The 15,895-nt window shown below is 47.9% G+C and overlaps 2 protein-coding genes across 6 annotated transcripts in view; both read left to right on the top strand.

Moving 5' to 3' along the window:
* Positions 1–15,895, top strand: part of KMT2A (lysine (K)-specific methyltransferase 2A) — a 52,164-nt gene that overhangs the window by 33,031 nt on the left and 3,238 nt on the right. For 3 of the 5 annotated variants that reach the window (XM_010574946.1, XM_010574945.1, XM_010574947.1), the window contains 10 exons: positions 417–4,728; positions 6,091–6,171; positions 6,701–6,765; positions 7,143–7,313; positions 7,959–8,033; positions 8,352–8,526; positions 8,927–9,034; positions 9,467–9,550; positions 9,937–10,066; positions 10,461–13,790. In XM_010574946.1, the coding sequence (XP_010573248.1) occupies positions 417–4,728; positions 6,091–6,171; positions 6,701–6,765; positions 7,143–7,313; positions 7,959–8,033; positions 8,352–8,526; positions 8,927–9,034; positions 9,467–9,550; positions 9,937–10,066; positions 10,461–10,736 (5,477 nt within the window). In that variant the 3' untranslated portion in view covers positions 10,737–13,790. Of the gene's footprint in view, positions 1–416; positions 4,729–6,090; positions 6,172–6,700; positions 6,766–7,142; positions 7,314–7,958; positions 8,034–8,351; positions 8,549–8,926; positions 9,035–9,466; positions 9,551–9,936; positions 10,067–10,460; positions 13,791–15,895 lie in introns of those variants that run through there. The other 2 variants (XR_774842.1, XM_010574949.1) reach the window with 2 other exon arrangements.
* Positions 15,390–15,895, top strand: part of TTC36 (tetratricopeptide repeat domain 36) — an 847-nt gene continuing 341 nt past the window's right edge. The window contains exons 1-2 of the mRNA XM_010574950.1: positions 15,390–15,501; positions 15,663–15,846. Coding sequence (XP_010573252.1) covers positions 15,390–15,501; positions 15,663–15,846 — 296 coding nt within the window. The remainder of the gene's footprint in view (positions 15,502–15,662; positions 15,847–15,895) is intronic.

Raw genomic sequence — 15,895 nt, 5'->3', positions numbered from 1 at the left:
ACTGAAACAAAAATTCCCCTAGGATGAAGAAAGCAGTGTTTGAGCAATATTAGAGCAGTAATACAGAAGAGCTGTAGTGTAAGTTAGTGACTTTATCACCTCAGTCAGTATTTTTCCAGAGAGAATCGGAAATCTGGTATTGTGATTCAGCTACTATTTCTGTATGAATGAGTCACGTTTTGTTTCAAACTGATGTTGAAAATTCACATCTAAAGTTGAGATACAGAACCCTGAGATACTGATTGACGGTATCAGATTTTCAATACCTATCTCAAGTATCATCATGATGTTAATGCTACTTGGCTGAAAGGTTTTGCTGGTTTTTAATTTCTTGTGTTTTTTATGAAGGAATTGTGTATGCATTGATTGTGAAGGTTTCAGATCACTTGACAGTTTTTCTTGCCTTATTTTCTCAGGAAGTCCTACCCCAGTGACCCATGAAATAGTGACAGTAGGAGATCCTTTGCTATCCTCTGGACTTAAGAGCATTGGTTCTAGGAGACATAGCACCTCCTCTTTGTCACAGCAGCAATCAAAACTCCGGATGACTTCCCCTACGCGAGGTGGGAACACTTACTCCAGGCACAGTGTATCTTCAGTTTCCAGCATGGGGTCGTCTTCAGAACATGAACTGAGCATCAAAAGTACTGACCGCTTTGTGGGATCCGTGAATGCAGGTGCTCCAAGTGCTCCTGTTCAAAGTTGCTCTACTGGTTCAGGCTCCCAGAAAACAGCAGCTACAAGTGGAAGTAAAATTTACCAGCTGGATGCATCTCAGTCTACAGAAGGAAAACACTCTAGCAGTTCAGATTTGATAGCCAAAGGTGCGCCTTCTAAGGGAGAGAAGATGAAAATGCCAACCTCAAAGGACCCAGATCATTCAGCTCATAGTTTTGCTTCTGGAGGAAACTCCAAAATGTCCGCTCAACCAACCAGTTCATCAGGTGCAGAAATGAATGTTAAAATAGGAACCTTTCAAGAATGTTCAGGATCATTTTCTTCCAAAGAAGCAATACCCTTTCCACCTTTGCATCAGAGGGGCCCAAGAAAAGACAGAGATCAGCACATGGAACCTGTACAGCCAGAGAAAACGACGGTGGTTGATGAGATGGATGCGAAAACCTTGAAGTCTGCTGGAGTAAACAGCAGATCTCCTGCAGCAAGTGAGCAGGTAGTTTCTGCCCCTAGAGACAGGCGTCAGAAGGGGAAAAAGTTAATGAAAGATAGTTTTAAAGAGAAGCATTCCCTGAAATCTCTTACAGATTCAAGTCAAGCAGTAGGCAGTGATGAGGGAAACCTGAAACCAGAATTTGGTAATCAGGGTTTGGCAACTGAGCAAATTAGCCAGAGGTTATGTAATAATATTCCTGCTGAAAAAGCTGGAGAGAAGTCTCCACCTTCACAAGGGCCATCTAAAGGTTCTGCAGTGCAGATCGAAGTGGCCTCAAAGGAACCTCAGGCACCTAGAAAACGCACCGTTAAAGTCACCCTGACTCCTCTCAAGATGGAAAGCGAAAACCAGTCTAAAAATGCACAGCAGGAAAGTGATGCTGAACCTCAGTCTGCAGCGGCAGAACTGTCCACTTTAGCAGAGCCCTCCTCAACTTCAGAAAGCCCAGAAGATAACCCTGTAGTTCAGGGAAGTCCAAATGAAGCACCAGCACAGGAATCTCAGAACAATGCATATGAAAATTTGCCCGTGCAAGATAACAGCTTGATGCTCCAGGATGGAACTAAAGCTCAAGAGGAAGGCTCATACAAGCGGAGGTATCCACGGAGAAGTGCTCGGGCCAGATCCAATATGTTCTTTGGATTGACTCCTCTGTATGGCGTGAGGTCTTACGGAGAGGAAGACATTCCCTTCTACAGTAACTCAACTGGAAAGAAGCGAGGCAAGAGGTCTGCAGAAGGACAAGTGGATGGCGCGGATGACTTGAGCACATCAGATGAAGATGACTTATACTACTATAATTTCACTAGAACGGTGGTTTCCTCGAACACGGAGGAGAGGCTTGCATCCCATAACTTATTCAGGGAGGAGGAGCAGTGCGATCTCCCAAAAATCTCACAGCTAGACGGTGTGGATGATGGAACTGAAAGTGATACAAGTGTCACGGCAACAACAAGAAAAGTCAGTCAAGTAACTAAAAGGAGTGGTAAAGAAAACGGAACAGAGAACTTAAAGCTAGATAGAACTGAAGAAGCCGGAGAGAAAGTACAAGTCACCAAGAGCTCCACTGTCCACAAAACTGACCCAAAGATGGATAACTGCCATCCTGTGAGCAGGGTTAAAGCACAAGGTCAGGATTCGCTGGAAGCTCAGCTGAGCTCGTTGGAAACGAGCCGCAGGGCTCATGCAAGCACACCTTCTGACAAGAACTTACTGGACACTTTTAACACAGAACTTCTGAAATCCGACTCAGACAATAACAACAGCGATGACTGTGGGAACATCCTCCCTTCCGACATCATGGACTTTGTACTAAAGAACACACCATCTATGCAGGCACTGGGAGAAAGCCCGGAGTCCTCATCATCTGAACTTCTAACACTCGGAGAAGGTCTAGGTCTTGACAGCAACCGTGGCAAGGATATGGGTTTGTTTGAGGTGTTCTCCCAGCAGCTGCCAACAGCCGAGCCGGTGGATAGCAGTGTCTCTTCCTCCATATCAGCAGAGGAGCAGTTTGAATTGCCACTAGAGCTTCCTTCTGATCTCTCTGTTCTGACCACTCGCAGCCCTACGGTGCCCAGCCAAAATCACAACAGGCTCGCTGTCATCTCAGAGTCTTCGCTGTCCTCCTCGGGAGAGAGGTCGATGCTTGCCTTGCCTTCCACGGAGTCTGGGGAAAAGAGAGTGACGGTCACAGAAAAATCTGCCTCGGGGGAAGGTGACACGGCTCTCCTGAGTCCAGGAGTAGACCCAAGCCCCGAAGGACACATGACTCCTGATCACTTCATCCAGGGTCACATAGATGCCGAGCACATAGCCAGCCCACCCTGCGGCCCCGTCGAGCAAGGACACAGCAGCAACCAGGATTTAACGAGAAACAGCGGGACTCCAGGTATCCAGGTGCCGGTATCGCCCACCGTTCCTCTCCAGAGCCAGAAGTACGTGCCAAACTCCACGGACAGTCCTGGCCCCTCGCAGATCTCCAATGCTGCAGTGCAGACAACGCCACCCCACCTCAAACCAGCCGCAGAAAAACTTCTGGTAGTCAATCAAAACATGCAGCCACTGTACGTCCTCCAAACTCTTCCCAATGGTGTTACTCAAAAGATTCAGTTAACACCTTCTGTTAGTTCTGCACAGAGTGTGATGGAGACCAACGCTTCGGTGCTGGGGCCCATGGGGAGCGGGCTCACACTGACCACTGGATTAAACCCAAGCTTGCCCTCATCTCAGTCATTATTCCCTCCCACGAGCAAGGGGTTGCTGCCCATGTCCCATCACCAGCATATACATCCCTTCTCCACAGCCACTCAGACTGGCTTCCCACCAAACATCAGCAGTCCTTCGCCAGGTCTTCTGATCGGTGTGCAGCCACCCCCTGATCCTCAGCTCTTAGTGTCTGAAGCTAATCAGAGGACAGACCTTGGTACCACTGCTACTACACCAGCTGCTGCCCTGGGCAAGAAACGGCCCATATCTCGCCTGCAGTCACGGAAGAATAAGAAGCTGGCTCCCTCTGGAACCCCTTCTGCTATAGCTCCTCCTGATATGGTCTCTAACATGACCTTAATTAATTTTGCTCCTTCCCAAATTTCCAACCACCCGTTGGATTTGGGAACCATTGCAAATTCAACATCCCATAGAACCGTCCCCAATATTATCAAAAGGTCTAAGTCTGGGGTCATGTATTTTGAGCAAACATCTTTGCTCCCGCAAGGTGGGACCACTACTGCAGTTGGCACATCTCCCAGTGTCATCGGGCCAGATGCCAGTCACCTCCCAGCGGGGCCTGTATCAGGCCTAGCATCGAGTTCCTCGGTACTGAACGTCGTATCCATGCAGGCCACAGCAGCCCCTTCTACTGGTGGGTCGGTTCCTGGTCACGTTTTGGGACAAAGTTCGGTAACGTTAACTAGCCCTGGGTTATTAGGGGACCTTGGTTCGATAAGCAACCTCCTGATCAAAGCAAGTCAGCAAAGCCTTGGTCTTCAGGAGCAGCACATGACTTTACCGCCAAGTTCTGGGATGTTTTCACAACTGGGAGCGTCCCAAACTCCATCTACGGCAGCAATGACAGCTGCATCGAGCATATGTGTTCTGCCTTCAGCACAGACGATGGGCATGACAGCTGCTCCATCATCTACTGACCCAGAAGGCTCTTACCAGCTTCAGCATATGACACAACTCCTAGCCAGCAAAACCGGGGTTGCTTCCTCCCAGCTGGACCTTGGCACAGCTTCGGCAACAACGCAGTTGTCAAGCTTTCCGCAGCTGGTTGATGTTCCCAATAGTACCGGACTTGAACAAAACAAGGCTTCCTCATCGGTGATGCATGCTAGTTCAGCATCTCCTGGAGGCTCCCCGTCATCTGGTCAGCAGTCTGCAAGTAGCTCCGTGCTGGGTCCTACAAAAATGAAGCCAAAAATCAAACGCATTCAGCCATCATTAGACAAAGGGAATGGAAAGAAGCACAAAACTTCTCACGTGTGGACCAGTTCCTCTGAAGCACACATTCCCGACAGAGGGGCCATTGCTGTACCCCAGGTCTCGGCTACAGGGTAAGAGGAGTGTTTGGTTTTGCTCATCCCTGAGCTTTTGTAACACTATAAGAAAGAATCTCGCACTAGTTTCTACAATAAATTTTCCTTCTGAAAATTTCTAAGGTAAAAACCTCAGCTGCCAGTAGAAAGCAGGTATCTAAAGGAGTCGACAGAGCTTTTACCCCTGGAAAGGGGAGGATGAAAAACGTAAGGCTTTGAGGATCAGGGTTATGAGGACATTATTCATCATTGACAGCTCTGGCAAATTCAAGAGTGTTTTAGAGGTATCAGTAGAGAAAATGACACTCAAAAGGGTGATGGGTTCTATTCCTTTATGTTGTTAATGTGTGTAAGTGCTCTAGAAGTTTTAATTGTACTATCAGCAGTGTGCTAAGGCACCAAAATGACACAGTGTTACGGTGTTGCCTTGGTCATTCTGATTACAGAATTTAAACTGCATGCCTTTCTGTGAGCTTAGTGCCTCTCCAACGTGCGGTTTATTCTTCCTGCCCCTCTTCTCCTCCTCTTCAGTCCCTGCAGGCAGGAGGAACTGGGATAATCTTGCACTCTACTTTGTCAGGACAGCAGAGTATGAACTTGTCTCTCGCAGTAGAGGATTACTTTCCAGACCTTAAATTAAAATGACATTTGAATTGACTCTTTGAAATACGGATCTGTAGAGAGAATAAGAGCTGCTGGTCTGGGTCTGTGTTTTACATGCAGAACTAGACAGTTTTATCGATGTAGTCCATAGCCGTGTCTTAGTATGACAGTGCCAACAATTATGCATTTCACCAAAGAAGTTGCACCGCTGACTTTCAATCCTGGCTGCCTGAGAGAACTCTCCAAAATGACTGCTGGTACTAAAAGACAGTAACATCCAGCTTTTAGTAACTGAGAAATACTGCACATCACTTGTGTAATTACCTGATCATCTTAATGTCTTGTAATAAGTCTGATTCTTAAAACGTTAATCCAAAACTCTAGACAGCTTAATCTTTTAAAATAGTTTTTTTTGTGTTGCTGACACTTGCCAATTTGTTTTAGTTTGTAAAAGTTTTCTGTGTCTGTGTCCACCTTCCACCATGCATCTCTTGACTCCTGAGCTCCTTGCTTATGGTTGCTCAGGCGTGTTTCTCTTGCACCCGGATTCATTCTCCTCCTTCCTCTTGAAGTGCAAGTCTTGATTCTGATGTGATGCTGGAAGCGTGATCTGGTTCCTTGTATCTTAGGAGCAGTTGTTCCTACTTCTCTAGTTCTGCTGAACTGCTGAATTTGCTCGTGGCAGCTCCGAGTGGATCTCTTAGCACTTTCCAGTCACGTTTATGGCACATACAGCTTGGCAGGTATTCTGAATGTTCCTAAACCTTTCTGTTCCAGGAGTCCCGCTATGAAGGCAGATACACAGGATGCAGCAAGCGTAGATCAGCCATCACAGAAACAATGTGGCCAATCTTCAGGGTAAGCATTAAACACACCATTCCATCAGATTGTGCTTGCTTGAGCTTAAGGAAATTTATACAGAGAATGTGAGAAGTCTTACTTTGCTAGTTAAATATCTTGGGAGCTTTCAGTTTGGAATGGGCGGTCACATTTAGTTGCAATATAGAGCCTTTTTTTCAATTAAGTTGCATATAGCTCTGGGAAGCTTACTGCTGGCTGAGAAGACAGCTACTCATACAGTGCTGGCTGATCATATGTTAGCATACGCCTTATTACTGAGTAGGGCTAATACAAAGAAAAGTCACAGATTGTCTTAAATTAGGCTGCTACCCACAGACCAATAGATGCCTCAAAAACAAATGCTACTGAGTAGAATCTTTTTACTTGTTTGTTTCCAATTGAACTGATGTTAGAACATGCCATCTAGAAAAAGGTTCTTCTACCTCTGTCTAGTTCTCATAATTTGTAGGTGAGTGTTCAGGGCTGCTGAGGCAATTAGGTAGGTAGTTAAATATTTTTCTTCACGTTCACTTCCTTCCCTCCGAAGGCAAACGGCAGTCCTCCCAGAATCTCAATCAACACAAAACTCAACAGATGAGCAAGAAAATGCAGGTATGTCGCTTCTTCAAAAGCACCGAGTCTTGGGATTCTCCAGGACTGGGAAATTAGTACCTTGAAGTTTTGATTTTTGTGTGTCTCGTTCTCTCAAGAAAAATCTCAGAGCTAAGTCATGTTATTCTTGCTTTGAAGGGAGGAAAGGTTTGTTTGCTATTAATAGGCATTCGACAAATAGTTATGTCTCTATTTTTAGTCTGTGGAAATTCCAGCACTTGAGATTTCACACTCTTACTACAACACTGTCTAGATTTTTTTCTTGGACTGATTTACTGGTCAAAAAGCAAGTTAGTAATTTTCAGTTGTGGAACAACCAGTGGAAAAACACCATTCTGACCAATTTCCATCTTCATGCTGGCTTCTGTCGTTTCTAGGCTCAAAAGCGCTCGAAGAAGAAGAGAGCACTTTCAGCTCCCCACTTATGTTTTGGCTTCAGCAAGAACAAAAGAGGAAAGAGTGTCTTGGTGAGAAGAAACCAAAGAAAGGTTTGGTTTTTGAGATCTCTAGTGATGATGGTTTTCAGATCTGCGCAGAAAGCATTGAAGGTGAGAACTGTGTGTGGTTTTGGTTGTACTGGGTTTAGCTTTCCTTGCTAGAAGTAAAATTATGACTTCTGAGGATCTCTTACGTGCTTTTTTATAGATTTAAAAAATACCGAAAACCTATTTCTTGATTTATGACCCTGGAACAGTCCTAGTTCCTAGCAATGTCTGGATTGTATTGAAAAAGTTTGGTGTTGGGGTTTTTTTTATCATTGTCCCATTTAGGCTTATCAATTGACCAGTGGAGTTGAACCATATTTTGTCAAGAAATAGTCAGTGTGGGTCAGTCAGGCAGTAGGGTATCTAGACTTTTCCTCCGGACCAGTTGCTGAAGACGCTTACTTCCCTTTATGCCAAAATTAATTTTGGAGAGGATGGAAGCAATGGGATCTGAGGATCTTAATTTATGGCCCATGAAAGGATGCAAACTTTGTATTCTGCAATTAGCTTATTTAAATACGATCATTTTGTTGGAAAACAGCATACTGCACACGTACATAGCAGTCTACCGATGGTATATTGTTTCACTGGAAACCTGATAAGAAGCGGCAAAATAAGAGGCATAGCAAGGCCCCTGTTTTGGCAATCCTCAGTCCCCAGCACTCGGATACTCCTTCACTATCTCGTCTTCTGTTTATGTGACTGCAGATGCGTGGAAGTCACTGACTGACAAAGTTCAAGAAGCTCGTTCTAATGCCCGCCTGAAACAGCTGTCTTTTGCAGGTAATATCCAGTGCCAAACTCATTTCTACTGTGCTTTTGAAGGTGTGAGAGCAAACAGATCTTCTTGTGAGCATCTTAGGGTTCAGAGTCTTAAGAGTTTTAGTTCAGCTCCTAACTGCTTTATGGAGGGTAATTTCTTCCCGATTAAATAATTGAAAACTCTTATGGGGAATGAACTAGCTAATGCAGTGCTCCTGTGAAAATTGCAGGCTAGCACACAAGCTGTATTTAACACGCTGCTGTGTCCTCCTTCTCCAAGTCTGCATTGTCAGTTGGATTTTTTTTTTTTTTTTTTGCGTGCTCTGTTTCTTGTTCCAGGTGTGAATGGTTTGAGGATGCTGGGGATCATCCACGATACTGTCGTGTTCCTGATTGAGCAGCTGTATGGAGCAAAGCACTGCCACAACTACAAGTTCAGATTTCATAAGCCAGAGGAGGCCAACGAACCTCCTCTGAATCCACATGGCTCTGCTAGGGCTGAAGTCCACCTGAGGCAAGTGTGAGCTTTGTCATTGGTAAGGTTAACAGCCCGTTTGCTCAACTAACTGACGCCATGGCAGGGCATAACAACAAATCTCTACAGCACTAAAGCTCTTAGTTAAAAAGCAATGTTAGCAACTTCTGCATGTAAATCGACTACATTGCATCTTCTGAGTCTGCATGTTCTTCTGTGCCACTTTGTTGACCATTGCGTTGTTTAACAAAGCTTTCCTGGCTGGTGCTTTTATTCACGGTTCTCAGAAACTGTCGTGTGTTACCCTGATGCATAGAAGGCTTTAAGAGAGGACAGACCAGAGAAGGTGTAAAGCAGTAAACATGTCAAACTGTTGTGGCAACCATGTGTTTCTTTTCAGTCAGTAAACCAAACTTCCTTTCCTCTCTTTAAATTGCAGGAAATCTGCATTTGATATGTTTAATTTCTTGGCTTCTAAACACCGACAGCCACCAGAATACAACCCAAATGATGAGGAAGAGGAAGAAGTACAGCTGAAATCAGCCCGGTATGCAGCAGGATTTAAAGGTTCAAAGGGGAAAATAACGCTGTGCTGTTACAACAAGCTGATCAGGCTTAGTTATGTGCTGCATTCTTTGAGGTGCTGTTTAAATCTTGAAAGCTACCAAGCACTAACAAATATAGAGGAGACACCTACAACAGCAAGAGAACTGACAGCTGAGGGTGACCACCAGACCAGTCTTCCTTTGAATGTTTCTTTTCCTTGCTAATGTAAAACAATCTGATGAGCATTTGAGCAGAAAAGGGAGGAAATTATCTTTTACCTGTGTATACAAACACTGAATTAATTTTGATTGTGTTCTCAGTGGGCTGCAGTGTCACAGTATCTATATTATTATCTCTTGGAAAGTATCCCAGATAATACATGGCACAGACTCTCAAATAAAGGTCATCACTTAGCAGCGTCTCTGTGTTCTAGGAGGGCGACTAGTATGGATCTGCCAATGCCCATGCGCTTCCGACACTTGAAGAAGACCTCCAAGGAGGCAGTTGGTGTCTACAGGTATGGTTTTGCTCTGGTACTGCTGCCTCTGGGACAGGGAACTGTGAAAAGTGGAAGCCTTCTGTGAAGTCAGGCTGCAAAATTGAGGGGAAGAAGCATGTTTGGGGTTTTTCTCTCCTCCTTCCCCCTGCCTGAGTTATGTATTTGAAAAGTCAGCACAAACTACTTACTCCTTGCTGGCTTACCTTGGTGATAGCGAAGGCACGTGCTCAGGAGTGAGCAGGAGAGACCTAGTATTGTTCTTGTTAGCGTTACATTATAGAAGAGTAATGATACCACAGCAATCCTTGTAACAAATAACCTGTTTTCTGCAGTGTTTGCAATTTTAGGTTTCTGAGCTTCGCTTGTATCGTTTGAAATACTCGCTTATCATGTTGACTTTTTAGGTCTCCCATCCATGGCCGGGGTCTGTTCTGCAAAAGGAACATCGATGCAGGTGAGATGGTGATCGAATATTCAGGCAATGTCATTCGCTCCATCCTCACTGACAAACGAGAGAAATACTACGACAGTAAGGTGAGTTATGGGCTTTTGTAGAAGTTCTTAAAGAGTTTGGGAGAGCTAGAAAGTGGCTGTGAAGGTAGGACAGGCTTACATGAAAACGGCGTTTGGAACATCATGAACTGGGATTACAGACTTCTCAGGGTATTTCCATTCTTGCTGGAGCTCTAGAGGCGCTTCTTGTTTTCTGCTGTGGGCTGGGAAGGGCCTCAGTCCAATGTTAGCATTGCAGAGCCAAAGAGCATGGGGACGAAAAGGTTCAAGCGTGAGCTTATGAAAACAAGTGAAGAGAGGTTGCAGATACTCTCGAAGGCTTGACTTTTGGTTGCCATCACGAGCTAGGTTGTCTGCTAGGGTGGCTCTGTCTCCACTTCCCTGAGGTAACCCTCTTTCTGTCCTCCTTGCTTAGGGGATCGGTTGCTACATGTTCCGCATTGATGACTCTGAAGTGGTGGATGCCACCATGCACGGGAACGCGGCCCGCTTCATCAATCACTCCTGTGAGCCCAACTGCTACTCCCGGGTCATCAACATCGATGGCCAGAAACACATCGTCATCTTCGCCATGCGCAAAATCTACAGGGGGGAAGAGCTCACGTACGACTACAAGTTCCCCATTGAAGACGCCAGCAACAAACTGCCCTGCAACTGCGGCGCCAAGAAGTGCAGGAAGTTTTTAAACTAGGACTTCCATCAGCTGCAAGTGAGCCCTGAAGGGCCTGGGGCGAACCAAAGCTTCACGTGAATCCCTCCCTGGCCATTCAGACGGGACGGGGAGGCCGGAGGCAGGAACAAAGATCAGCTGGGCTCAGGGACCTGACTGGCGGCTGTGTTTCTCTGTCAAGAGTCCACATCTTCATGTCTCGCATGCGCACACTTACCCTTGTGAAAGACACGGGTGACCGGAGAAGATCCTCAGCGTGATTATGTTTTTGCTATTCTCATTTCCCCCTGCCCCCGGTATTTGTTTCTCAGCGTGGGCCTAATGAGTGGGAGAGGGGAGGGGAGGTTGGCTCAGGCCCAAGCGCAGGGGAGCGATCATGGGTCCTGTCCCTCTATCCCTCTCCGTCCCTTGGCTCAGAGTGGTGAACGCGGAGTTCTCCTCCTCCGCCTCGTTCAAGGGCTGGGTCAGAAGTTTGGTAGCATGGTGTTTGAGTGAGCTTACCCCCCAGGGAGAGAGACTGCACCCCGCCAACCAGCTACCCTGAGGACTGTGCGCATGTCTGTGGTTCCTTGTGCTCTGCGTCCCCAAAACACTATTGGTGAGCCAGCTGGCGTCCTGCACAGCACGGGGGCAGCTGGTGAAGCTGGTGCGTTGCACGGGTCTGACTCGGCTGGTTTCATCTGGGAAGGGCGAACTGGGGGGAGTGGAACAGAGCAGCCTGCGACTAGACTGAAGAGGGTTTGGCTAGCGCTTGGCTCCAAAATGCCTGCCTGAGCCCAGGGGAATTCCGGGCATTCATTGGTGGAGAGGGGGCTTGTGCCAACAGTTAATGGCGCTGTCAATCTTTGTGAGCGAAGGCTTCCTTTCAACAGTGCCCTCCGTCTCTGGCTCTGTCAGAGGGAAGTGGTCTTTTCCCCAGTCCTGTCTCCAGCAGCTGGCTTCCTCCTCTGCCCAGCAAGGTGAAGTTGCTTCCAGCCAGCGGCCTCTCTGCCACCATGGAGCTTGTCCAAGGGACAGACATCTCTAGGGAGAGATGGGGAGTGTGAGCTAGCTCTGGGGTTGGCCACGTACCTCTGTAGAGCAGGAGCTAGGGAGGACTTGCGTGGAGGCTCCCACAGGATTCACTCTGCTGGGCCTCGCTGCAGTGTCCTAGGGCTGGGTGGGGAGACAAAGGAGCGATCCTGTAGGCAGGCACCTGTCGTGCTGCGTCTTCCGGGTGTAGTCACGTCATCTTCCCGAAAGGCAGGGGAAGAGGCACCAAAACAGTGCGTAAGTTCTCCGCAAAGGCAAGGCCAAACGCTAACCAGCCTTGTCTGTGCCACGCAGCATCCAGAAGCGCACAGGGAATAAATGAGTGATTGGCATGGTGGAAATTGCTGTAGCTGAGGAACCAAGCTTGTTTCAAGCCAATCAAAAGATGCTGTTGTCCTGGTTAAAGCAGCGTCAGTCCTCCTCCCGTCTGGGTCCGCTCTGCGCCTCCAAAACAAAACACAGAGAAAGACGTAAAAAGCCCCAAGCCTAACAAACGATGACATTGGATTTTACTCTGTTCTGTTTACAGTTTAGTATTTAAGGTTTTATAAATGTAAATATATTTTGTATATTTTTCTATGAGAAGCACTTCATAGGGGAAAGCACTTATGACGAGGCTTTTTAAACAGTGGTATTATCCTAATTTAAGAGAATCTCTTTTTAATGATTTTTTTTATTTTCATAGGACGGTTATAGGAAATACATGGCTGGACATAGTCTGATCCTTTCTCCAGAGTGTGGGGGGGTACACATTATTTTTATTTTTTACTCTTGTTCTGCCTTTTTGACTTCAGTAACTGTTTCCAGGAGGTTTGGCTGGACCTTAAACTGTATTTCCCCGTCAAGATGGGGGCGGGAGGGAGAACTGCCCAGCTTAGCAGGAGTTTGACTCTGTCTGAACGACTGTCCGTGCACCCAGGCAGGAGGCCCAATGCTGCCTGGCCCCACGCCGGCATCCTCTGTGTATTTTAGAAGGAAAAATGAGATAAAAAGAGAGAGACATGACCCTCAATACCTCTTCTGCTGGGGGACTGGTCCAGGCCACATGCCTTGTCCTGCAGTCTCTCTCTTGAAGGCAAAGGAGTCTTTCCATGGAGAAGGGAACACAGGAAGTGCCCTTGCTTTTCCAAGCTGTCCCTGCAGGTAGATCAGCGGCCATTCCGGGAGCCGGCAGGTTGGACGGCTGCTCTGAATTGGCTTCGGCAGTCAGTGGGAAAGGGATGGGAGCCGCCTACTGACTCCCCAGTGCTTGCAGTGGGGCGCCCTGAATCCGCGCCCTTCGGGCCCAAGACCTCTTCCTCTGACCTGAGAACGAAACACGGCGCTGGGAAGGTCGAGAACTGCCGGTTTCCTTTCGTTATTGCACTGTGTGATGATTATTTGGTGATAACTGTTGAAAGAAAAGTCAAATTGACGCTGCATTTGTTACTGAGATGATTTGATGCACTGACAGTTTGGTGGGAACGCACATACCTTGAGGACGCCAAAGAGCCTGTGCCCGGGGGACCTCAGCCCTGTGTCCCCGAGCACAGCCGCTCTCGGTCCTTGTCCTTTCCTGTTTCTGATGGCAGTGCTGGGGGCCAGCCCTCGCCTTGGCGAAGCCCATGAATTTGTCGGAGTAGCTCAGCTCCGCTGCATTTCCTCTTGCCCGCGCTGCAGCTGCATCCCAATGACGGGGAGGAGGAGCGTCTTCCCCAGCAAGCAGATCAGTTCCCTCTGCCTGGCTGCGTGCAGGAGGCGGCTGTGGCTGGGAAACGCTGCCCAAAGCCACCTGGCGTAGGGAAAAGCAGAGAAGGGTTGGGGGCAAGTGGCATGCCACAGGAGCCCCCTGAGAACCAAGCGCCCGGCATCTCTCCTCCTGTGAGGGCCGGTCGAGCCCACGGGTCCGGCTGGCTGTCTGCTTTGCTGCTATACCCGTCGCGGCTGCCTCAGCGGGAGCCGCTGTGGCCAGTGAAACTGTCTGTACCCCTGGGAAGCTGTGCTGCGCCTCGCAGTGAGCCTGGGCCCTTCGGGACGAGTGGCAGCAGCGGCGGTGGGGAGAGTGCGTGGGCTCACTGCCATCCGCCCCCCGACCCTGTCCCGCCCGGGCTGGTGGCGAGCACGGCACAGCTTCCCCATGTATGAATGTATATTTTATAAGGACTGACGCAGATCACGGTATCTGGAAATACTGAAAAAAAAAAAAAAAAAAAAAGGAACCTTAGGGCGTTTATTTTTCTTCGTACAAACCAACATGGGTTTTGTGTTGTTTTTTTTAAAGGAAAAGCGGGTCATTGCAAAGGGCTGGGTATCTTTTCTTTCTGGTTTTCTTTCATTTCAAAGCAATACCAGGTTCTTCAGCGAGACGGTCTTTGTGCAGAATCATGCCATTCAAACCCATACTACTGGTCCACTCGCGACACTCGCAAGTTTTTTTTATAACTATAAATACGATATATATAGGAACTAATATAGTAATGCACCGTGTAACGAAGCCTAGTTCAGTATCGGTCCATGGCTTTTAATTCTCTTAACACTATAGATAAGGATTGTGTTACAGTTGCTAACGACGGCCGGGAAAGCCACACCGGGTGTTCCCCACCAGGCGGCAGCTCCCAGGGCGAGGGCTGCCGGACCGGGGAGCCGGGAGCAGGCGGCTCGGCCTTTCCCAGCCCTTCTTGTTACCAGTCAGTACTTGTACAACTTGGTTTCTTCTTTTTCTTCCTCTTGTTTTGGTTATGAATGTTGGGGTACCACCTGCATATAGGGAAAAAAAATGTGCTCTGTGCTTTCCTGGTATCTTTTTAACGAGGTACAGTAGCTTTGTCTATCAACCGAGAACTATACTTGTGGTGTTTCTTTTATTGAACTTAACAGTCTCTTTAGTAAATACAGGTAGGTGAATAATTGTTTCAAAAAAAAAAAAAAAAGGCAAAAAAAAAAAGCTCTGCAAAGGCAAGGTTATGTTCTAGAAATACATTTCTTGACAACTTATCATGTATAACAAATCTCTTCTGTTTTTTTTTTTTTTTTTGTGTTCTTCCAAGCTTCTGGTTTTTTTTTTTTTTTTTTTTTAAAAAAAAAAAAAAAAGAGGAAACGTGTCTAAAGTACATCAGTGTTAACTCCCTGTCACAGGGAAGAAGGAAATACTTTAATAGTTTAAAAAAAATGCTGAAAGCTCTGCAAAAGACTGAATGTAAAAATAAAAATGTGTACATAGTTGTAAAAAAACAAAAAAAGGAGTTTTTAAACATGTTTATTTTCTATGCACTTTTTTTTATTTAAGTGATAGTTTAATTAATAAACATGTCAAGTTTATTGCTGCAGAGGGTTGCTCTCGATTTCTTCTTGAGGGGTGAGAAGCCACTTCCCCTGTGTCGCTGATGCTCCTCCTGGAAACTACCGCGGACGGTGCCAGCGGTGGGTTTTCAGCAGAAAGGTGCTTGGCTCCGGCTCACCACTGCCGGCATGTGCAGGTCACTGTGGGAAGCTGCGGGTCTTCCAGCTGGGCCGCTGCCTTCAGTAAGTGGCCAGGCGGCGGGACCTCACGCCAGGGCTGGGATAGGATGGGGAAGGGTGACGCGGTGCCAGTGGTGTGAACATTAACCTGCTGGAGGCAGCCCGCCGGCGCCCAGATGCGGGGTCTCGGTACAGAGGGCACCATGGCCACGGCAAATGACAGGGCTGTCCTGCAGACCATCTTTAACCCCAGCACCCCTTTTGGGGATATCCCTGGGCTGGACGACGAGGAGGAGGAGGAGGCCCAGGAGGAAGGTGAGGTGAGGTGGCTCTGCCAGCTGGGAGCAGCCCCTGCCCGAGGCCAGACCCTGCACGCTGGGACGGGGGCTGCGGGATGGGCAGCGGGGCTGCGCCCCCTGGGCTGTCCTGGTGCTGGCCACTTCCCCGGCCAAGGCCTCCCCTTCACGCCGCCACAGGGGAAGCCTTCGCACCGGAGCTGCTGGAGCAGGTCCGGGACCTGGAGCTGCAGGGCGTCTCTGCCGCCGAGTCAGGAGATGTGAGCACGGCCCTGGAGCGGTTCAGCGAGGCCATACGCCTGCTGCCCGAGCGCGCCTCGGGCTACAACAACCGGGCCCAGGCCCTGCGGCTGCGGGGGGATGTGGCAGGGGGGCAGAGGGCCGCTGCGGCCAAGGTGCGGGGGGGCCCCCCC

Source organism: Haliaeetus leucocephalus, unplaced genomic scaffold, assembly GCF_000737465.1.
Source record: "Haliaeetus leucocephalus isolate CR32 unplaced genomic scaffold, Haliaeetus_leucocephalus-4.0 Scaffold450, whole genome shotgun sequence".
In the NCBI taxonomy this organism is placed as follows: Eukaryota; Metazoa; Chordata; class Aves; order Accipitriformes; family Accipitridae; genus Haliaeetus; species Haliaeetus leucocephalus.
This window is presented reverse-complemented; position numbering and strand designations above follow the sequence as displayed.